This window comes from Haliotis cracherodii, unplaced genomic scaffold (genome assembly GCF_022045235.1).
Source record: "Haliotis cracherodii isolate W230 unplaced genomic scaffold, xgHalCrac1.p SCAF_18, whole genome shotgun sequence".
Lineage (NCBI taxonomy): Eukaryota > Metazoa > Mollusca > Gastropoda > Lepetellida > Haliotidae > Haliotis > Haliotis cracherodii.
Window position 1 is genome coordinate 4652369 of NW_027266273.1, and position 24086 is coordinate 4676454.

A 24086-nucleotide genomic window follows, 5' to 3' on the forward strand; every position below is an offset into this window, starting at 1 on the left:
TTCCAAATGCATGACCTTGACCTTGATGTTTGTCCTTCACCTTCACCCATTTTTCCGCCAACAGAAATTCCAGTTGAGTTCACTGCTCAGCTTTCTGAGCAACACGTTGAGGAGCACAAGATCGCATGCTTCAAATGTGACGTGAACAAAGAGGACGTCACTGTCATGTGGGAGAAAGAGAACTTACCAATCGAACCCAGCAATAAGCATATCATCCAACAGGAAGGCACATCACATACTTTAGTCATCAAGGATTGTGATAAAGATGATGTAGCAGAATATTCGGTCGTCGTTGGCGACCAGAAGAGCTCTGCTAGGCTTCGTCTTGATGGTAAATTTCTCTGCATAGTATATATATTTCAGCCATAACCGCATTTTGCTTATGCATCAGTGCTAATGCAACCAAAGTCATGGAACAAGATATTTTGTAACGGAAAGTCCTTTGACGTTTCCTTTTTGTCAGAAAAGGTCATTTAAAGTTCCATGATTTTCGTTGTTTTATGAACAGGTGACCAGGTAGGAAAACGATTATTAATGAGACATTTTATTTATTTTTACATCATCTATTTTCAGTTTATGTTATTGTGACGATCATCGAATGTCCTGTTTGCATTTTGGAATGTATGAAACTATCTGTTTGTCAGCCTGAAAAAGCAATTAGTTTGAAATCCACCACAGGTCATGAATTAATTTATTTTCTGACTGTTTTTAAGTATCACATTTGTATAGTGGAATTCAGGTCCTCATTTCACAAAACAATCATAGCATGATGACTATCTGAAGGCCTATACTGTTATATAGACTTACGACAGGCGTTGTGCTAGAATTGCTTTGTGAAATGGGTGCCCAGTAGTGCAATGTATACTACTCAGAAGAAGTTAAAGAGCACCTGATTTTTTACGTGTGACTGAGTTAATCTGTCATGGCTGGTGGGCATTGCAACTTCATATTGTGGGTGGAGGGCACGGGTGGCCCAGTCGTCTAAGGCGCTGTGTTTCGCTGTGCAGAGTTGCATCCCTTGGCCACGCCAGAAACCTATGATTGTGGGTTCGAATCCCGGTTCGTCCCGACTATGTTTCTAGGTTTGTTAGCACCATACCTGTGCTCGTGGGTTTCACCTAAGTGGTAAACGTCTGAAACCTGCATCACTTCGGGCTGACACGCCGTGATATAACTGTAATACTGTTAAAAGCGGCGTTAAACCCAACTCACTCACTCATATTGTGGGTGATCTTTAACTTGTTTTGAGTAGTATGTCTGTCATGACAACTCCTGGATTTCAAACATTCGTGCTAGCCATGTTTCATACATTGTTACTTGTTGATGCCATGCTGTATGTTCTTGCAATGAGAATGGTAGGTAGGAATACCTATGGCATGCTGTTGTTTGATGAGGTTCTTGGACAATACCAACCTTTTAGTGAAAATACAGGCTTTTTCTACAATGATAAATAATGTTTTTATATTATCTTTTAAATGCTCTCATTATTTATATAAGGTCGTCTGTTGGTTTGCTTGTCATATGAGGAAAGTGATTTAAAATTTACACAGTGTAAGTTATGTCAGCCATTTGCAGATAGAGGTCATTCCAAATGCCTGGGTTTCATTGCCCACATGGGTACAATGTGAACTCTTGGAGTTCCAAACCATAATTTTGTTAGAATATTGCTAAAACAGGCATTAAACCATACTGATTTCTTAATTAGGTGTTGCTAAAAAGACATTTTTTAAATATACATATCTGGATACAGTAGCATCTGAAAGGTTGGTTCGGGTTGAGGTAGCATGGTTTCTTTACTGTTAATAATTACCGTCTTTACATACAGTGACACTCTTGTTTATGAAACTTTTTTAACAGTTGTATTTTCAGGCATTTTGAGGACAAAATTCAGAAGTTGATTTGTTTATTCTTTTTCACCTTTTACTTATTTTTTATAAAAATGCTTCAATTAACATATCACCCCTTCCTGCTGTAGAGTTTAATTCCCACGAAATATTGGTAGACATATTGGTCCAAGACACCTAGTTTCACTGTATAACGTGCATGGCGATATGAGTCATTACAGTTGCATGAAGGGTGTGGAAGATCAGACCAGATCATTAAGTACTTTATACATGATTGCTCTTCATATTCTTGTAGCTGCAAAACCTCAATGTGGTGATATATTTTTTATTTTATTTTAACTTCAGCGGTAGACTTAATGATTTTTCAGTGCCTCTTATGATAATGAGGTTACTGAAAGTTTTATGGGTATAAACTATTTTTAAATTTTTTTTTTGTGAATCATATTATTTATACTACTCAACTTATACTGAACAAATTACATCAGAGATTGCGAATATTTTGGGGGATATGTTTATGAAATTTTGTGCTTAGTCTTCACAACAAAAAGATATCCACCAAAATAGTCATATCCCTAATATCCAATACTTTGTTCAGTGTATAAGAATTCTGAGGTATGGAACTCATACAAGTTTAAATTTTTAATAAATTTTGTGTTTTATGAAATAACAGGCATATTCTATCAAAAGTTGAGTAGTATATAAAATATATCTGTTTCAAATGATTTTTCAGTGATATATTTTTTTTTATAGTTATAAACTGTTTGCACAGTTAGTTGTAAGGAAAGTATTACATTTATATGATGATGTGGTCTGTCCATGCATGATATGTTTTAATGGTTTCCCTTGTAGCATCCTCTGACCCACTGTTTTTATTTGCTTGGATTGCAGACAACCCTGTTGAAATAATATCACCTCTTCAACACATACGAGCGTTCGAGCATGAATACGCCACGTTTGTGTGCAAGTTGTCATGTGACAGCCGTAATGTCACCTGGCTCAAAGATGGCAGCTCTCTTGTTGCCAGTGACAAATATTACTTTGCTAATATGGGACAGGTGTATACCTTAACAATCAAAGATGTCCAGTCGGACGACTCGGCCGAATATAGTTTAGCTTCTGGTGGCAAAATATCCACAGCCTCACTAATAGTTGAAGGTCGGTTCTTCGTCTGATGTTCACATATTGTTTGCAGTGCGCTTCCTGAAGCTCATTCTTCCAGGGTTTGAATTTGTCAAAATGCAAAACCACAAACAATGATCACAATCAAGTCGTTTATCATTTTGATTCATTCCCAGTCATGAATGAAAGAAAGAACATTAAAAATGTATATATATATATATATCACACGAACTGCTCAAAATGTATGACCGTGCTTCCATTAAAGTGCTGTAAAATTGGAACCATTATTAGCATTGAGCCATGTGAACTTATCTAGTCAATCTATTCAAACCCTGCTACTAGGTGTAGTGTAAGCTCTTGTGTGTTCTTCAAGATAGAGGCTGTTGAAAAATGGAGACATCTTACACGATAACACCATTTAGATATTGGTAATATCCTTTTCTTATAGGTACCGTTAATGAAGACATTTTTGTCACTGCCTGTCTAAATTTCAAAATATCATATCCCGATGATATAAATCCAATGATATTATTCCAAAGATATAAAATTCAAAGGATATGACATTTCAATGACATCATAAATCCATTGATATCATTATTCCAAGGATATTTCATTTAATTCATGAGGGATATCCAATGATATCATGATTCTACTTCATACCAACAGCCCCTACCTCTTGTTGTTTCCGTCTGCATGTGTTGGTGAGTTAGTACCTTTAGTGGGCAGCCTTATAGTTCTAGTTGTTGCTAGCTGTAGATATTTCATTTTTTGTTTTTTATTAGTTCTTTATTTAATCCTAATCTTTTGTTCCTTCCAGCTGTATATTTCTTTCTTTCAGTTCCTTACTGATGTATTGCATATTTCTCTTGTCTAGCATTCTCATTGTGATTAACATCACTGTTAGCTATACTTCACGAATACTGCTTCATTGTAAGCTCAGACGCCTGAAGCTAAAGCTGAGGAAGCACTAAAATGAAGCAGCATTTCTACCATTATAACCCCCACGACCCCTGTGTGAGTGCGGTGTGTTTGTTTGTCCGTCCGTCCGTCCATCCATCATCTATCTCTTCGCCTCTCTCTCTGCACGGTTGTATGCGTGACTTGCCTTGCAGAAATTCCTCTGCGACTCAACTTGAACTTGAAACGTTTTTCGACTGGTTCGGAAAGCGTGGCTGTATTTACGTGCACGGTTTCAAAGCATGATATGCGTGTGTCGTGGTATAAAGACGAAGAAGAAATTAACCCCTGTGAGAAGCATGAACTACGAGATCAGGGATGTGTTCATAAACTCATCATTCACGACTTATCGGCCGACGACTATGGCAACTACGTGGTTGTCATTGGTAGCAAACGCATGACCGGGTTCAGTCTCAGAGAAGGTGTGTATGTCCATTTAATTCTTGAAATGAGGAATCATTCTTTGAAAGTGTCTCTTTTAACTGTTGATATTTACGGTAATAAATGTTCAGGTTTTGTTCTGCTGTGGAACAATGTCTTCAATGAATTTCAAATGTACTGTTGTCATACCACTGGTAAATTGTTTCCTCATTTGAAGTCATTTCAACTGATATTATAGATCAGTGTTCGGATAAATCCTGTGTTTGCAGTGAACTGCTTGTTGTTTGTTGTGAAACTAGCAATGTAGTAATATTTGGCATGGATCTGATATATTTTCACTCACTGTTATATTTTCTTTCCAGATTTTGAATTACTTATTATACCATCATTGATGATACTCTGTGTTTGAGTAATATGAAAAATATGAATATTATGGGTTTTTTTAAAGAAATAAGATTACTCAAGAATACCTTATGATTGTAAATTATTTCATGACTATATCTGGAATAGTCATGGGTCTACAAATTATATCAGTACAAAATTTTATCCACAAAGAATTTATCTCAAAATTACCTGGAAATTCTATATCAGTGCAATTTGATTTGGCTGGGACTGAATTGGTCTTAAATTCAATTGATCTTAAATTTCATATTTTAACAATTTTGTCATTACTGTCCATCTCAATGATTTGTGCTCGTACAAAACAGAAGCACCGCTGGAGTTTACAATCCCCCTTGGTGCCCAGACATGCAAGGAAGGTGAAACTGTGACCTTTGTCTGCGAGGTCACCGAGGCAGATCAACCAGCCAAATGGATGAAGAATGGCATTGAACTCAAACCATCTGACAAAATCAAGATGGAGGTAGATGGCAAAATCCATCGCCTGATTATCTCCCCTGCTGAACTGGATGACCAATCAGAATACACAATTATGATCAGAAGTGCTCAGAGCACTGCACCGCTCACAGTTGAAGGTAATATATATCATCATCTTGAATGCATGTATTGAACAGACACATTGACTTTTTATAGTCATAGGAGTGGATCACGTCATGGAAAGAGCTAGGGCCTCATAGAGTCACAAACTGAGTTGGACAGTGTATTAGTGTTAGGATCTTAATGTTCTCCATTAGACTGTCGGTTGATAACATATCTCTTTCTTACCAAAAGAACCAAAGAAAGTGAACATGACAAATCTGAATTTATGATACACCCACATATCGATGTAATATTACCAACTTCATGCTCACTCACACGATACGGAGGAGTCATGGTTGGACCAGTCTAAGGCACCGCAACCTAGTGTGCAACCTTCCATCACCTATACAAACCTATGACCTTGGTTTGAAGCCCTGATTTGTCCTAAATGATTCTTGGTTTGTCAGTACCCAAATCCCTCATTTACCTGAAATGATTCTTGGTTTGTCTGAACCAAATCTGTGCTCATGGGTTTCTCAAAAGTAGCAAATGTCTAAGACTCGCTTCTGGCTTTCCTCCCACATGACGCTAACGCGCTGTGACAAAACTGAAATACCGTTCAAAGTAGTGTAGAACCCAACTCACTCACAAAATGTTAGGGGATGGTTAAATGGTATCACCGGAAGGCACAGTACACAGTGATACCCCTTTGTTCATGTTTGGTGTCCTTGTCACCACCAGAAATCCCCTTGGAGATCATCGTTCCCCTGAAGGAGACTGAGTGTGTTGAAGGCGAGACCATCACCCTCCTCTGTGAGATCAACCGACCTGATATGGAGGTCATCTGGATGAAGGACAAGGTCGAGATCAGCTCCACAGAGGACCGCCAGATTAAGATGGATGGCACCAAACACACGCTGACCTTCCCCAAGGTCGCACTTGAAGACGAGGCAGAGTACACCATCAAAATCAGAAACAAGAAGTCAGCTGCTATCTTGTTTGTGGAAGGTCAGTAAAAAATTTATTTCATTTGGAAACAGATGAACGAATGTGTAACATACTGATCAACACTTGATAGGGATAGTCTTATTTTTCCAATATAGGCAGTGTCATTATCCCTATCAAATTTTGTGTAGTATATTAAGTATTGACAGTCTTTGTGAGCAGTCATAGTGGGAATTATCTCCCATAATGCCTCAGTGTAGTATTGTTATTTGTACTTCTGTGTGTTTGTTTGTCTGAACAGTAATTTTGTGGAATCCAGCTAACTTTTGTTTCAACTAAAATACAACAATAGTAGTCTCATTAGCTGCATGAATTCAAAACGGTCACAATGTATATTTGTTTTAAAATTTATATCTTCCTCTTACTTGTGTGTGGATTTGTCTAGTCTAACAGTCTCAATGTATTGTGAAACTATTGTAGATAACTTGCTTTCTTCCTGATACAACTTGTTTAAATAACGCCTTTGGGAAAATCATTTTTAATGCAGGTGTTATGTAGCAAATTTGTCAAAGATAAAGTTCAAAATATTTAAGGACAAAATTATTCATAAGACCTTTACTCGTTTTAAAGGGAATTGTTCATCTAAATTCACTGCAGTTTGTTCAGCAAAGTTGCCTCCCTTGTTGTGTCAGGATTCTTATTATTTCACTAAAGTGATAAATGTTGACATTCTATGTGCTTCCCTCCCACATCAATCTGACATACTCAACCACACTTCTATTGATGGTAACATTTTTGCTTCTTATCAGATATTTACTAACCCTGAAATACATGAAGCTGCCACACCATGATATAACTTGGATACTATTTAAACCTAACCCACTCTCTCGCTACTAACTCACTAAAACATTAATCCAAAATCTCACACTTTATATGACTAAAACCAATATTTGCACCATGCCCAGGTTTAATGGACATGGAGCTTAGTTCAACAGTTTACTAACATGCTTGCTTGGTTTGCAGACACCCCTGTGTATTTTGTCAAGACTTTAGAGGATCTTGAGGCATTAGAGGGAGATAACTCTGTCCAATTAGATGTGACATTGTCGAAGCCAGACGTTCATGTTGACTGGCATTTTGATGATGTTCAGCTTCAACCCAGTGAGAAATATGAATTTGTGATCAGCGATGCTGATCGGTCGTTGCTCGTATACGACATTAATCTTGACGATGAAGGCGAATATTCTTGTCGGGTTGGAGATACGTCAACAACAGCTTTTGTTGCCGTTCTCGGTAATTGAACATAGCTCTGTTATAAAATATTTCTTCTTAATGGGGACATTGGTATTTCTTAAATATTTCAGTAAAAGGTATTCACAGCATTGACTTAATTCTTTTCATAACTAATACTGTGAGATACAGAGCTAATTTGGATGATGAGGTTGTTGCTGTAAAAATTCACCATTCAGTTATCGTGCTATTTTTAGAAAATTAATAATTGAGTGTGAGCTGTTGATGCGTTCCTTTCTTGACATCTTAAATGACCTTGAGTTTAATTCATTGTTATGGTTTACAGAAGAACCACTGCGAATCACTGTGCCACTCTCAGACAATGAGTGTCTTGAAGGCGAAACCGTCAGCTTCATCTGTGAGATATCCAAGGACAACGTTCCTGTGGCTTGGATGAAGGATGGCCTTGACATTTCCGAAGAAGATGGCTACCAGTTCATCATTGATGGAAAACAACACATCCTGAAGATCCCAGATGCTACTCTATACCATGATGCTGAATACACCATTGTTGTCGGAAATAACGAATCATCAGCCAGACTCTTTGTTGAAGGTAGGTGACACTTTTTACTTTGAACTTTGAAAAACAGTATCTGCCGAAGGCAAAATGATGGATTCAGTCAGTTATGATTGGCTCCAATATACTTCTTTTTGAAGGTTGAGTAGCAATGCAGTGGCAAAGTGGTTTACTTGTTAGCACAATCTGATGGTTTAATTCCAAACATGGGCACAATTTGTCAAACAGTTAAGTAGCAAAGGGGTTGGTGTGTTCCCTAGTTGCCACAAAAAGAGCGTTTGGTACAGGATGTTAGCCAGTGAAGAAGCACAGTTGTTAATGGGTTTACTCATTGGCTGAAGATATTGGTTATATTCCTGTGGTGGTTCTAGTATGTCTACCATTGGAGTAGCACAGTGGTCAGTATTTCTCTGGTGGACATAAGATGATGGTGACATTTCCTTATGGACACCATAAGCCAGTTTATTGAGTCCCCAAGAAAGCAATATCAAGCTCTGTTTACTCTGCCATCTGAACACATTTAACTAGCTTGTGTGATATCTTGACCTGTCAATTAATATCTCGTATTTATCCTTTGCTGTTTCAGAAATGGCTGCCGACTTTGTGGCCCGACTCCAGGATGCTGAAGCCAAGGAAACAGAAGATGTGGAACTTGTGTGTCAGCTGAGCAAGATCGGCGTCCCAGTACGCTGGATGAAGAACCGCAAACCCCTGGAGCCGAGCGAGCGCATCAAGATCGTGTGTGACCGGTACCGCCACATGCTCCGCATCATGGAGACCATCCCTGAGGATGAGGCAGAATACACCATTGTCCTGCCTGACAACAAAGAGTCATCCTGCAACCTCACCATATATTGTAAGGGAAACATTAGACAACCTACTTCATACAGACCTCAAATATGGACCGAGGCTAATGCATGTCAAATGATATTCCATAGAGCTTGATTTTCTCATGGTGTCTCTCCCTGAGCTGATGACTGAATGACCTGTTAGGATTTTGATTAGCGCTTTCTTGATATGAGCATGTCTTTCTGGTTTATAAATAATGATGCGGAATCTGTTTTTGTTTTCCAATTATTATATTCTCTCAGAGGGTACAGACTTTAGTTTTGTTCAAATGCAGCATTAATATGTGCAGCTGAAACAACTTTCACTCACTCACTCTTGGGATTGATGAATAACTGTGCAATATGTTGTATTCAGCCATCCCACCAGACTTCTGCAAGCCTCTCAAGGACCAGGAGTGCGAGGAGAAGGAAACAGTTGTGTTTGAGTGCGGCATGACCAAAGCCAACGTGGCTGTCAAGTGGTTCATCAACGGAGAGGAACTGTCCCCTGACAGTGACCAATACGAGATCTCCACCGACATCTACACACAACAGCTCATCATCCATGACGTCACCCTGAAGGATGCTGGCGAGATCAAGTGTGTGTGTGGAGACAACTGGACAAGTGCTACACTCACTGTTGAAGGTATTATTATTGTTGTTGTTGTTGTTGTTGTTGTTGTTTTGTATCCATATCTCTCTTAGTCCAAACAAGTTGTATGGCAACCATGTCCTTCAGTGTAGAAATGTAAATTTGATGCATCAGTGACCAAAATATTGTTGATTTTATTTCCTATTTTAACCATATCTTCCTGTGTTAGTTCAGGTGAACACTTGACTTGCCTTTGCATGTGTTTGTAATGGGTGCCCCCAGTGGGGCAGGATATGCTCACCTATTCACCAACACCTGATTTCATCACTATGTGCTAGTGATTTATAGACACATGGTTATGATGTACGGTATGGGAATCATACAATAGACTCTGCCTTTAGATTGTGATTATTGAAAAGGTTTTGATGCTTTTATTGACACATCAATCACAGAGATGCATTTAGAAGTTGAGGCTTCTCAAGTCCTCAATTTTGGGGGAATTGATGGCAGAAACTATTCTTGATTTTGTGAATTCTGCAATTATGGAGAATTTGTTTTAGAATTTTGTCCATACTTTGTTGCAGCACTGCCAGTAGAAATTCTGCGACCACTCAAGGATGCAACCATCATGGAAGGCGAGAGTGTCGTGTTTGAGTGCGAACTCTCCAAGCCTGATGTGCCAGCTGTATGGCTGAAGGACTACGAACCATTCGCTCCCAGAGAAGGCATCAAGATCACCTGTGATGGTGCCATCCATCGCCTGGAGATAGAGGCTGGCGTCGTTGATGACGAGGCTGACTACACCATCAAAGTGGATGGCAAGAGCAGCAAGGCCATGCTGTTGGTGGAAGGTAGGAGTTGGCAGGATTGGGTGCTGCTGCATCGTGTATATCCATATCTATAGTATAGGTCATGCAAACTGGTTTGGTTGTTAGAATGTTCAGATTCAAAATAACATCTGATTGTTTCTGTTTTTCCGGATTATAAAGAATAGGTTTTAGATGACTTAAAAAATATAGTTACTGGAGTCTGAATGTGAATATCTCAAGGTTATGAGTTTATGCTGAGGGAACTTTTTCAAGTGTTCTTTAACCATAGACAACCAATGTTAAAATATTTAAAATATTATGACATTTATACTTTTACACTTATGGTGTCGAAATTCATTATTTTGTACTCTTGACATTTGAATTTTACATTTTTGCAACCAGATCATTTTTTATGACCTTTGTATGTTCTGTGTAAAAGTGACCATGTGCTCGAAGGCTGTCTCACTGGTGAATATCCTACTTGATTTTCATTCTTTGTGAAGAAAATATAAAATAATTGCTTCTCAGGCAATGATGTTTTTAAGATGTTGCGGGAATTGTGTTTTGAAGTTATCACTTCAATTCATGGTGTTTTTGACAAATATCCATGGAGTCAAAGAATGTTTTGTCAGAAATTTGCAAAAGTATTCTCACAACTTTCAATATTTTTTCTTTTAGACAAAGATATTATAATGAATGGAAATCAAATGGGTTGCTTAGTGATGCATTTGTCTCTGAACAGATTTGTAATACTGACAATAAGGTCCTGCTCTCCATTCAACATGAAAAGAATAGTGAGGATACTACTTTCTTTGCAACTGATACCATCTGTGATCATTCATATTGTTAATGATAAGATTTGTTTAAGGAGACAAATGTGTTACTAATTAAGTTTTATCATTGTGTGATAAGCATTTGATGATTGCCATTGCACACTCTCAGAAGGAAATATAAATCTTTTTCACTATTTGCAACAAAGTCTTTGAGTCCAGTAGCTAAAAGAAGCACATCCACTCCATTTTATTTTAGCTTAAAGAAGCACTTCCACTCCATTTTATATTAGCTTAAAGAAGCACTCCCAGTCCATTTTATATTAGCTTAAAGAAGCACTTCCACTCCATTTTATATTGGCTTAAAGAAGCAATCCCGTTCCACATTAAAAATAAAAATTAGATTCTACCCAACAGCACATTTGTAGTATATGACTATTATGAGTTTATATCAACTAATATATCCTGTTTTGTTATTTACACTGTAGACTTTAATTTCTTTTGTTATTACTGATCTGTTTTTTCCATATTATAACATGTTATTATTTATGATAATCATTATTGAAGTAATTTGTTAAATTATTTTTTCATTGCATGAATTTAAGCAAATATTCCTTGTGCCTGCTTCTGGTATCTTCTGTAATCTCATGACATCCTCACACCTCCACAGATTCCCCTTTTGTTCACAGACAGTACAACATTACTTTCCCCGCTTGTTTATGTTATTTATTTCTTACACTACCCTGCATCCTATTTCAAAAATTTTCTTTCAAACTTATTTTTAAAGAATATAAAGCCCTTGTAATTATATACCGGTACTCCCCAAAAATGTTACTGAAATATTACTATTTATAGAACATATTATCGATACAGCTTGATATGACACGTATCAATTACATGAAATGCCGTTTGAATATATAGTTATAGATCATTGTTACAAAATAAACATTTCCTGGCACTAAACCTCCCCTTTTTTAAGGAAAGGTATTAATGTTTTATAAGATATAGATGTACAGTTTGGTGCAGTATTCCTATGGTATTATCCACACAACAAATTATCATGAAGTAGGTACCTCAGAAAATTCTTGACCAGTACAAAAATAGACAGTCTGTACCATACTATATATTATGAGGTATTGTCCATCCAAGGCTGTAGTTTGACTACCTACCTCTATCTTTGAAATCACCTCCTTAATCATACGCCTTTGAGAAAAGCCATTACATGATATAAGGAATGTATAGCAGATATCCAGTATGCAGAAAATGTTTTGAATCCAGTCAACAAAACTTATGCATATGCTTTATAGTATAAAGTCTTTTCATTGAAAACATAACAAAATATATTTTAAAAAACCATCATGGACAAAAATGATTACCGGGTATTTGAACAGGAATATTGCACCATACGTACACAGAATTGTCATGTGTCAGTCGTTTGACACGTTTATCCTTTTTAATCTTGCATAGCTCCAGTGCAAAAAATGCTCATTTTAAGTCCACATTTTCAACTTTTTCTGTGCCATCAATTTTTGTGAGAATCGAGAACAGGGATTTATCTAGACCATCTTAGAGGCCGAGAGTCAGACCCAAGTCTGCAACAAATATCATTAAAAATTCATAAATTGGAAATACAATTGATAATTAGTAACTAATTTTATGGCTTGGAGAGTTACCTGTATTTCACTAATAACAGGACCAGAAAAGATCAAGAGGTTTTAATGCTACTTATTATTGCATTGACTGCTATCTCAAAATACAGTGTTAAAATACCTCTGATTTTAAGAAAATATGAACAACTTTGAAACAAAAAAGAATATTTTTTGTTTAAATTGCTCTCCAGGGGCAGTTAGTTCAGAACCCTAGATAAATCCCTGACTAAAGAACACTGTTTTTTTATCACTTGAATTTCTTCAAAACATAAGATCTGACAGTAATCCTGTTGTTCCATATAGAAACTCCAGTCCTGATAGTTAAACCACTAACCGACATCAACGTCATGGAACATGAGAACATCCAATTTGTTTGCGAACTTAACAAACCCAATGTCAAGGTCAGATGGTTGAGGGATGGCCAAGAGGTTATGGCAGAGGACGGCTTTGTAATTGTTTCCGATGGCTGCGTTCACACACTATCTCTCGATGACGCCTTACCTGAGCATACTGCTAAAATTATGATAGTTGCACAAGATAAAAGAAGCTCTGCTACGCTCACTGTGAAAGGTAAATTGATGCTTCAATTGCGTTTGTTATTAATATGTTGATGGTTTAATGGTTCTATTAACATAAATTTGGAAAAAAACACTAACCCAAAAAATGTCATCTGTACATCATGTCCTGCTTTTTTTACATTTTCATGATAGATAATAGACGTAGTAGGTCATATAGATATATAGATATACCTACATAAGCATGTCCATATAAGGGCATCATTTTCATTATTGCTAGATTCAAGATGATAAACTTTGGCTTGCATTCATCAGCTTTGTGTTTTGTGATATGGAATGTCATTTTTTTACTGTGTAATGCATACATTTTATGTACATTTTTCTACATCTGTTGGGGCGGTGGGGTAGCCTAGTGGTTAAAGTGTTCACTCATCACGCCGAAGACCCAGGTTCGATTCCCCACATGGGTACAATATGTGAAGCCCATTTCTGGTGTCCCCCACCGTGATATTGCTGGAATATTGCTAAAAGCGGCGTAAAACCATACTCACTCACTCACTCACTCGACGTCTAATTTTCATAATATTGACTTATAATTGAGTAGTGTGTTGAGAAATGTGTTATATCAAGTTTCCATATTTACAGCCGAACCTGTGAAGTTTGTCCGCCCCCTGGCAGATATTACTGTCACAGAAAAACAGGATATATACCTGGAGTGTGAGATCAACAAGCCTGGTCTGAAGCCAACTTGGAAGGTCGATGGCTCTAAAGTCTCTGCCAGTGGGAGAATCCAGCTCCTGTCAGAAGGCAATGTTCACAAACTGATCATCAAGGAGGCTGACTTGGACGATGAGAACGTGTACACAGTTACATTTGATGATGCTACATCCACTGCCAGCGTCATCGTCGATGGTGAGTACATCTATTTTGTATTTACCACTTTGTCTATGAATAAGAATTCCAGAGAGAAAGGTTACACTACAGATGAGACATGACGCCAAGATGACAATTTGGTTCAACCATGTTTTTATCCTTTCTCATGGATTTCCACAAAGTTTTGTTATCTTGGTGATTTTACAATTAATTCATGCTTTTGTTTGATCAACATTGGTCAAGTCACTTGTAGGAACAGAATTTGGAACAATATATTTCTTTCTTCCATTTTGATACTTTTAACTGTTTATGTTGTATGGGGACTAATACAATCTCAGTGTGCATGGTGATATTTTTCTAACACTTTTATATATTAATAACCATATATTTATAACATCACTAACGTTTATGTTCAATTTATATTTATATGTCAGCAGATTTTAATCATGTCTGTTGTAAGAGGTTATTTTCAGCCTCTTTTTCAGCACATTTTGAACATGATGATGTACATCATTTGTATGTTTTGGGTTGATACGGTTTCAAATATCATTTGTATAAACCTATGGCCCGACTAATGCTTTATATTGCCCTCAACTTGCTAGCCATCCCAATCAAGTTTGTCCAACCTCTGGCTGACATCACCGTCACAGAGAAACAGGAGATCTTCCTGGAGGTCAAGATCAACAAACCAGGACAGACTCCAGTCTGGACCTTTGAAAACAAGGATGTGTCCACCAGTAAACGCATCCGCTTGACGTCAGATGGTGCCCTTCACCGTTTGGTGATTGAGAGCGCTGACCTTGAAGATGAAGGCTCCTACAAGGTCGCCTTTGGTGATGTGGAAAGCTCAGCCAATGTCTTTGTTGATGGTGAGCACAGCAAAGTGCAACAAATTATGAAATCCCATGTTTCTATATGCAGTTTGTTTTCACTGCTTTGTATTAAGCAGACTGTTCATGTCAGTGTTGTTGTTAAATATGTCATTCACCATGTTAACTTCAATCCAGCACTTACATAGTATGCCCCCCAAATGCTATATGTTACGTTCCAAATCAGTGTTACCCATGTGTTTTGTTATAAAGTAGTACATTTAGAAAAGTTTTATAAAAAATTCAAACCAAAGGAAAACATCTGCAGCTGGACCATATTTCCACAATTGACCTCTGATAACCTGCCCTTTGTAGAGGAACCACTTGAAATTGTGAAACCCCTGGAGGATCAGACCATTGATGAAGACCAGACAGTCAAGTTCACATGTGAGGTGTCCAAGCCAAATGTCAAATCCCGCTGGTTCAAGGATGGTAAGGCTGTGAGTGAGAAAGATGGATATCGCATAGAAACCATCAACTCCGTTCACACCTTGATCCTTGATAACGTTGCTGAGGAGGATGGTGGAAAATACAGCATCAAAGTGGAAGACAAACAGAGCGAGGCCACACTCACTGTCAAAGGTGCTTACAAAAAAGAACACCTGAAATATAAATTGGAAATCTATCCTTCCTCAATTTCCTTTCACCTTCTGCACAAGATATAGATTTCCTTATGAAGATCTAACCATACTAATAACTGTAGCTATAAATCAGCCTTAGTCTACAATGTAATCATCTTTATTTGGTTTCTGATGTAAAGAGAAATACGTTTACATTTCTGTGGAAAAATTCTTTTCAACCTTTGTACAAGAAAACATGCATCAATGGATTTTCAAAATTTGGATTGGTGGGGTTGTGTGGTAAAATATCTGTTATTTTATTCAAAACTATAATCCTTTATTGAAAAATTGTTTTGACTGCAAACAGTGAATTACACATTTTTCCCGTACCTCTAATCTTCATTCCTAACATCTCCCCTTTCTCCAGTCCTTCCCATCAAGTTTGTCCAACCTCTGGCTGACATCACCGTCACAGAGAAACAGGAGATCTTCCTGGAGGTCAAGATCAACAAACCAGGACAGACTCCAGTCTGGACCTTTGAAAACAAGGATGTGTCCACCAGTAAACGCATCCGCCTGACGTCAGATGGTGCCCTTCACCGTTTGGTGATTGAGAGCGCTGACCTTGAAGATGAAGGCTCCTACAAGGTCGCCTTTGGTGATGTGGAAAGCTCAGCCAATGTCTTTGTTGATGGTGAGCACAGCAAAGTGCAACAAATTATGAAATTCCTATGTTTCTATATGCAGTTTGTTTTCTCTGCTTTGTATTGAGCAGACTGTTCATGTCAGTGTTGTTAAATATGCCATTCACCATGTTCACTTCAATCCAGCACGTACATAGTATGCCCCCCAAATGCTATATGTTACGTTCCAAATCACCGTTTTCCCAAGTGTTTTGTAATAAGTAGTACATTTAGAAAAGTTTCATGAAAAATTCAAACCAAAGGAAAACAACTGAAGCTGGACCATATTTTCACATTTGACCTCTCATAACCTACCCTTTGTAGAGGAACCACTTGAGATTGTGAAACCCCTGGAGGATCAGACCATTGATGAAGACCAGACAGTCAAGTTCACATGTGAGGTGTCCAAGCCAAATGTCAAATCCCGCTGGTACAAGGATGGTAAGGCTGTGAGTGAGAAAGATGGGTATCGCATAGAAACCATCAACTCCGTTCACACCTTGATCCTTGATAACGTTGCCGAGGAGGATGGTGGAAAATACAGCATCAAAGTGGAAGACAAACAGAGCGAGGCCACACTCACTGTCAAAGGTGCTTACAAAAAAGAACACCTGAAATATAAATTGGAAATCTATCCGTCCTCAATTTCCTTTCACCTTCTGCACAAGATATAGATTTCCTTATGAAGATCTAACCATACTAATAACTGTAGCTGTAAATCAGCCTTAGTCTACAATGTAATCATCTCTATTTAGTTTCTGATGTAAAGAGAAATACGTTTACATTTCTGTGGAAAAATTCTTTTCAACCTTTGTACAAGAAAACATGCATCAATGGATTTTCAAAATTTGGATTGGTGGGGTTGTGTGGTAAAATATTTGTTATTTTATTCAAAACTATAATCCTTTATTGAAAAATTGTTTTGACTGCAAACAGTGAATTACACATTTTTCCCGTACCTCTAATCTTCATTCCTAACATCTCCCCTTTCTCCAGTCCTTCCCATCAAGTTTGTCCAACCTCTGGCTGACATCACCGTCACAGAGAAACAGGAGATCTTCCTGGAGGTCAAGATCAACAAACCAGGACAGACTCCAGTCTGGACCTTTGAAAACAAGGATGTGTCCACCAGTAAACGCATCCGCCTGACGTCAGATGGTGCCCTTCACCGTTTGGTGATTGAGAGCTCTGACCTTGAAGATGAAGGCTCCTACAAGGTCGCCTTTGGTGATGTGGAAAGCTCAGCCAATGTCTTTGTTGATGGTGAGCACAGCAAAGTGCAACAAATTATGAAATCCCATGTTTCTGTATGCAGTTTGTTTTCACTGCTTTGTATTAAGCAGACTGTTCATGTCAGTGTTGTTAAATATGCCATTCACCATGTTCACTTCAATCCAGCACGTACATAGTATGCCCCCCAAATACTATATGTTATGTTCCAAGTCAACGTTTTCCCAAGTGTTTTGTAATAAAGTAGTACATTTAGAAAAGTTTCATGAAAAATTCAAACCAAAGGAAAACAACTGAAGCTGGACCATGTTTTCACATTTGACCTCTGATAACCTACCCTTTGTAGAGGAACCACTTGAAATTGTGAAACCCCTGGAGGATCAGACCATTGATGAAGACCAGACAGTCAAGTTCACATGTGAGGTGTCCAAGCCAAATGTCAAATCCCGCTGGTACAAGGATGGTAAGGCTGTGAGTGAGAAAGATGGATATCGCATAGAAACCATCAACTCCGTTCACACCTTGATCCTTGATAACGTTGCCGAGGAGGATGGTGGAAAATACAGCATCAAAGTGGAAGACAAACAGAGCGAGGCCACACTCACTGTCAAAGGTGCTTACAAAAAAGAACACCTGAAATATAAATTGGAAATCTATCCGTCCTCAATTTCCTTTCACCTTTTGCACAAGATATAGATTTCCTTATGAAGATCTAACCATACTAATAACTGTAGCTGTAAATCAGCTTAAGTCTACAATGTAATCATCTCTATTTAGTTTCTGATGTAAAGAGAAATACGTTTACATTTCTGTGGAAAAATTCTTTTCAACCTTTGTACAAGAAAACATGCATCAATGGATTTTCAAAATTTGGATTGGTGGGGTTGTGTGGTAAAATATCTGTTATTTTATTCAAAACTAAAACTATAATCCTTTATTGAAAAATTGTTTTGACTGCAAACAGTGAATTACACATTTTTCCCGTACCTCTAATCTTCATTCCTAACATCTCCCCTTTCTCCAGTCCTTCCCATCAAGTTTGTCCAACCTCTGGCTGACATCACCGTCACAGAGAAACAGGAGATCTTCCTGGAGGTCAAGATCAACAAACCAGGACAGACTCCAGTCTGGACCTTTGAAAACAAGGATGTGTCCACCAGTAAACGCATCCGCCTGACGTCAGATGGTGCCCTTCACCGTTTGGTGATTGAGAGCGCTGACCTTGAAGATGAAGGCTCCTACAAGGTCGCCTTTGGTGATGTGGAAAGCTCAGCCAATGTCTTTGTTGATGGTGAGCACAGCAAAGTGCAACAAATTGTGAAATTCCTATGTTTCTATATGCAGTTTGTTTTCTCTGCTTTGTATTGAGGAGACTGTTCATGTCAGTGTTGTTGTTAAATATGCCATTCACCATGTTCACTTCAATCCAGCACTTACATAGTATGCCCCCCAAATGCTATATGTTATGTTTCCAAATCAATGTTACCAATGTGTTTTGTCATAAAGTAGTACATTTAGAAAAGTTTCAACAAAAATCAAACCAAAGGAAAACATCTGCAGCTGGACCATATTTCCACAATTGATCTCTGATAACCTACCCTTTGTAGAGGAACCACTTGAGATTGTGAAACCCCTGGAGGATCAGACCATTGATGAAGACCAGACAGTCAAGTTCACATGTGAGGTGTCCAAGCCGAATGTCAAATCCCGCTGGTTCAAGGATGGTAAGGCTGTGAGTGAGAAAGATGGGTATCGCATAGAAACCATCAACTCCGTTCACACCTTGATCCTTGATAACGTTGCTGAGGAGGATGGTGGAAAATACAGCATTAAAGTGGAAGACAAACAGAGCGAGGCCACACTCACTGTCAAAGGTGCTTACAAGAAAGAACACCTGACTATATTCAATATAAATTGGAAATCTTTCCTCAAATTCCTATTACCTTTTGTCCAAGATATAGATTAGCTAAAGAAATCTAACAATACTAATAACTGTAGTCATTTCTCTGTCTGCGAATAAAATGTAACCATCTTTTTATGTTTTTAAGATGTAAAAGGATATATTTAAAATCTGCTTGTATAAGGAATATTGCAATAGACCTTGCACCAAAACGTGCATCAATGGATTTTGAAATTATCATCCTTCATTTTTTTCTAATCTTTGGTAAAATATCTGTTATTTAATTCAGAATTGTCACTGACTGCAAGCAGTAAAGTAGATTTTTTCCTCTACCTCTAATCTTCATTCCTAACATCTCCCTTTCTCCAGTCCTTCCCATCAAGTTTGTCCAACCTCTGGCTGACATCACCGTCACAGAGAAACAGGAGATCTTCCTGGAGGTCAAGATCAACAAACCAGGACAGACTCCAGTCTGGACCTTTGAAAACAAGGATGTGTCCACCAGTAAACGCATCCGCCTGATATCAGATGGTGCCCTTCACCGTTTGGTGATTGAGAGCGCTGACCTTGAAGATGAAGGCTCCTACAAGGTTGCCTTTGGCAATGTCAAGAGCTCAGCCAATGTCTTTGTTGATGGTGAGCACAGCAAAGTGCAACATTTGTCCTTTTGTCCAATTTTCTGTTTCCTTCCTGTTTTTCAAATATGTGTCTGCTTGTTCTGTTTGACCATCAGCTGACTGTTCTTGTCAGTGGTGTTTCCACATTGTTCCACATTTCCACACACTTTAAAAATTTGTTGCCAAGTGTGTCATGTTCTGAACTACAACAGTTAGAGATCATGAACATTTTCTGGATTTTCTTTATGAAATTGTAAGGGCAGTCTTCACCACCCAAAAGTATCCAAAAAAATATTTATTATCCCTACCAAAATTTGTTCAGTATATATTAAGTTGAAATCCAAAGAATTCCCATAATCCTTTATTGTAGTGCTGTACAAGTAAACAAAACAATCAAACCTAAGGAATACTGAAGCTGGACCATGTTTTCACATTTGACCTCTGATAACCTACCCTTTGTAGAGGAACCACTTGAGATTGTGAAACCCCTGGAGGATCAGACCATTGATGAAGACCAGACAGTCAAGTTCACATGTGAGGTGTCCAAGCCAAATGTCAAATCCCGCTGGTACAAGGATGGTAAGGTTGTGAGTGAGAAAGATGGATATCGCATAGAAACCATCAACTCCGTTCACACCTTGATCCTTGATAACGTTGCCGAGGAGGATGGTGGAAAATACAGCATCAAAGTAGAAGACAAACAGAGCGAGGCCACACTCACTGTCAAAGGTGCTAAAATGACTAACATGCTATTCTTCATAAAACAAATTTTGGTCTTTATATTCAGAGATACAAATTGTCAAATAATTTGTTTGGCTCCTTATTAAAATTAACCAATGGGAACACCCATGGTTCCATGGTAATTGGAATAACTTGCTGAAATTAGATGTATGAAAAAACTATTATGAATACAAAGTTTCATAATTTCATAATTCTGGGTTAGAATAGATCAACCTCTTCTGGTTGTAAGAGGTGTCTAAAAGTGGATCGCGTGGTCAGACACTGTGACCTCGATTAGCATGTCATAACACTCTGATGGTGTTGATCATTGCCCACAATATCAATCACTGGATTGTCTGCCGCAGTCTCGATTATTTGCAGACCACCGTCAAATAGCTGGAATATTGCTGAAGTTTGTGTTAAAGTATAATACAAACAAACTTCTTGGATTAAACCATACTAACCCCTCCCTCCTGCCCCCAGCTATACCTGTGGAGTTTGTGCAACCTCTGGCTGACATCACCGTCACAGAGAAACAGGAGATCTTTCTGGAGGTCAAGATCAACAAACCAAACAAGAAACCGGAATGGTCATTTGAAGGAACCAATGTGTCAGCTACAGGAAGAATAAAACTCACTTCTGATGGTGCCATTCACAGACTCATCATTTCTAAGGCCTCTTTAGATGATGAAGGTGTATACAAAGTCTCAATCCAGGGCAAAGACAGTTCCTGCAATGTCTTTGTTGATGGTGAGAACATTGTAGATTTCTCGTGGGATTTATTTCATTTTTTTTTCACAGAAACATACAACCATTTTTTACACTGGATTGGAAACATGTATCTTTTCTGTTTTATTTTTGACAGGATATCTTTTTCAGAAACTAAAGCTAATACTAATAAATTTTGTATGACAGTAACTTATCAATAACAGTAACATTAGTTGCATTTATTATACATGTACTCACTTTTGTTAATACTAACGTCAGTTTATTTCATGTATTGAGACAAATAATCTATGTCACTAACACCCATATATGTCATATTTGTAGAAGAGCCTGTAGAAATAATCCGACATTTGAAAGACCAGGAGATCTCAGAGAAAGAAACTGCCAAATTTAAGTGTCTGTTGTCCAAATCCGGAGTCAAGGCCAAATGGCTTAAAGATGGCAAAGTAGTGACTGCAGCTGATGGCTATGAGATAACATCTATTGACGTCACTCACACATTGGTCCTTGAGAATGTTGCGTTGGAGGATGGTGGAAAATACACCATCAAAGTAGAGGACAAGGAGAGTTCGGCCAACCTCAGAGTCATGGGTATGGGATCCCAAAACTTTTCTTTTCAGTTTGGTTTTGGAACTTGGCTGACCTTTTTGTGGAAACTGCAATCCATAGCAACAAGAATATCTCCTTGATGTATTCTCCAGTCAGCATTCTCTTCTCTTCTGTTGTTTATTCTCTGTGATGTCAAATTTTGATAGCTCCAGAATAACATAACTACTATGCATGTTTGTTTTCATTAATTAACAAATTATTTAAGACTTTATTAATCCTAGCAATATAATATTATATTAGAAGTGACTAACTTTATTATGACACTAATCCATTGAGTTGATATTTAAAAGGATTTAACAATGCAAGGGGACTAACATTCTATCTGTATTTATGAATGTGTCATTTTATTTGACTCCAACTTTCAGAACTTCCAATTGAAATTACCAAACCACTTAAGGACCTTGAGATCATGGAGGGCACAGCCTTGACCTTGACCTGTGAGGTCAACAAACCCAATATTCAATCCAAATGGCTGAGGAATGGAGAGGCCATTGCTCCCTCTGAGCGTATTGAGATGACTGTTGATGATACCAGGCACACACTGACCATCCCGAAGTCAGAGATGGATGATGAGGCCGTGTATAAGTGTGTCATCAAGGACAGGAAGACATCAGCCAGAGTCACAGTCAAAGGTGGGTCTGCGGGGGATGGCATCATAATTGGTGAGTGAGTGAGTTGGGTTTAACGCCGCTTTTAACAGTATTCCAGTTATATCGCGGCGTGTCAGCTTAATGTGGGAGGAAAGCCCGAAGTGATGCAGGTCTCAGACGTTTATCACTTCGGTGAAACCCATGAGCACGGGTATGGTGCTGACAAACCTAGAAACATAATCGGGGTGAACCGACATCATAATTGGAGAAGAAGCTCCTTACACATTGGTACCACAACCCGTGCTTGTGCTAGCCCCATACACATCTGGTTTAAAATTGGTCCCACAACCTGTGCTTGTGGTACTGGATGAATATGGATATGGTTGGCAGGACAAGATTGTATGTCATCGTATCCCGATAGGGTGGCTGTGGTCTCACAATATCAATTGCTGGTTTATTTGGTCCAGACTTGCCATCATAAAGCTGAAATATTGCTCAGTGTGGCGTTAAACAACAAACAAACTAATATTCAGCTCATGAGGCTGTTGTTTAGTCCCAGTTGATATACCGGTATCATATATACCTGTTTTCAGATTTTGTCAAAGAAAATTCTCATGATGATTTGAAATATATGTTTCTTTTTCTGGGGTACCTGACATTTTTCCTGTACTGAAAACTCTGTATCCCATTACAGAAGAGCCATTTGAGTTCCTGCAGCCACTGACTGACGTCCATGTCATGGAGACCGAGACCATCCACATGGAGTGCATCGTGTCGAAACCTGGCAAACCTGCCACCTGGTACAAGGATGGCGTGAAGATGTTACCATCTGACCGGGTCAAGATGGGTATTGACGGAGCAGGGAAGTACATGCTGACCATCACCAATGCTGAACTCAAGGACGAGGCTGAATACTCCATCAAGCTTGCTGACAAGAAGTCCAAGGCTCAAGCACTTGTTGAGGGTAAGGACTGGTTTCCACCTTCTTTATTCACCAGGATAAGTCAGGAAGCAGACATAGTTTCACAGCATCATGGTCGAATGGCTGAACAGCAGTAAAGGTTTTTTAAAGATTCAGATAGGCATCAGTAGGTTCATCACTGAAATAATTAATTAAAATATTTGGTCATCAAATGGTAAATTATGCCCTGGAAGCATATCCTGTAAGTTTCAGTTCTTACATTTTTCCCTGATGAGGCATAGAAGGCCCAGTCATCTGAGTTAAGGTGCTATAACTCACAGTGAAGAGTTGCTTCCCCTTGGCCTGGATCTGCTGGTATAAAGGATTATGATCCTTGGTTTTTGTCAGAACCATACCTGTGCTTATGGATTGCACCATGTCACTTTGAGCTATTTCCTTCCCATGTAAAGCTGACACAGCCTGTGATCTAACTGAAATGTTGTTAAAATGGACATTAATTCCTGAGTATTATTTTGCCTCATAAAGAGCTCATCAACATACAGTCATGTTGATGAGTTAATGAGTGCTCCGGGATCAGGCCCTGTTCCACAAAGTGATCATAGGGGCGGTCGGGTAGCCTAGTGGTTAAAGCATTTGCTCGTCATGCTCCTGGGT

At 38.4% G+C, this 24086-nt stretch overlaps 1 protein-coding gene across 1 annotated transcript in view; it reads left to right on the forward strand.

The window, feature by feature from the left end:
- The window catches only part of LOC139466013 (titin-like), a 347974-nt gene that overhangs the window by 183564 nt on the left and 140324 nt on the right, over positions 1 to 24086 (forward strand). Inside the window, exons 121-146 of the mRNA XM_071248028.1 lie at positions 65 to 331; positions 2733 to 2999; positions 3983 to 4342; positions 5009 to 5275; positions 5961 to 6227; positions 7188 to 7457; positions 7741 to 8007; positions 8558 to 8827; positions 9175 to 9444; positions 9975 to 10241; positions 12922 to 13188; positions 13779 to 14045; positions 14609 to 14875; positions 15191 to 15457; positions 15863 to 16129; positions 16443 to 16709; positions 17115 to 17381; positions 17695 to 17961; positions 18373 to 18639; positions 18956 to 19222; positions 19618 to 19884; positions 20328 to 20594; positions 21069 to 21335; positions 21636 to 21902; positions 22286 to 22552; positions 23205 to 23474. Of these exons, the coding sequence (XP_071104129.1) occupies positions 65 to 331; positions 2733 to 2999; positions 3983 to 4342; positions 5009 to 5275; positions 5961 to 6227; positions 7188 to 7457; positions 7741 to 8007; positions 8558 to 8827; positions 9175 to 9444; positions 9975 to 10241; positions 12922 to 13188; positions 13779 to 14045; positions 14609 to 14875; positions 15191 to 15457; positions 15863 to 16129; positions 16443 to 16709; positions 17115 to 17381; positions 17695 to 17961; positions 18373 to 18639; positions 18956 to 19222; positions 19618 to 19884; positions 20328 to 20594; positions 21069 to 21335; positions 21636 to 21902; positions 22286 to 22552; positions 23205 to 23474 (7047 nt within the window). The remainder of the gene's footprint in view (positions 1 to 64; positions 332 to 2732; positions 3000 to 3982; positions 4343 to 5008; positions 5276 to 5960; positions 6228 to 7187; positions 7458 to 7740; positions 8008 to 8557; positions 8828 to 9174; positions 9445 to 9974; positions 10242 to 12921; positions 13189 to 13778; positions 14046 to 14608; positions 14876 to 15190; positions 15458 to 15862; positions 16130 to 16442; positions 16710 to 17114; positions 17382 to 17694; positions 17962 to 18372; positions 18640 to 18955; positions 19223 to 19617; positions 19885 to 20327; positions 20595 to 21068; positions 21336 to 21635; positions 21903 to 22285; positions 22553 to 23204; positions 23475 to 24086) is intronic.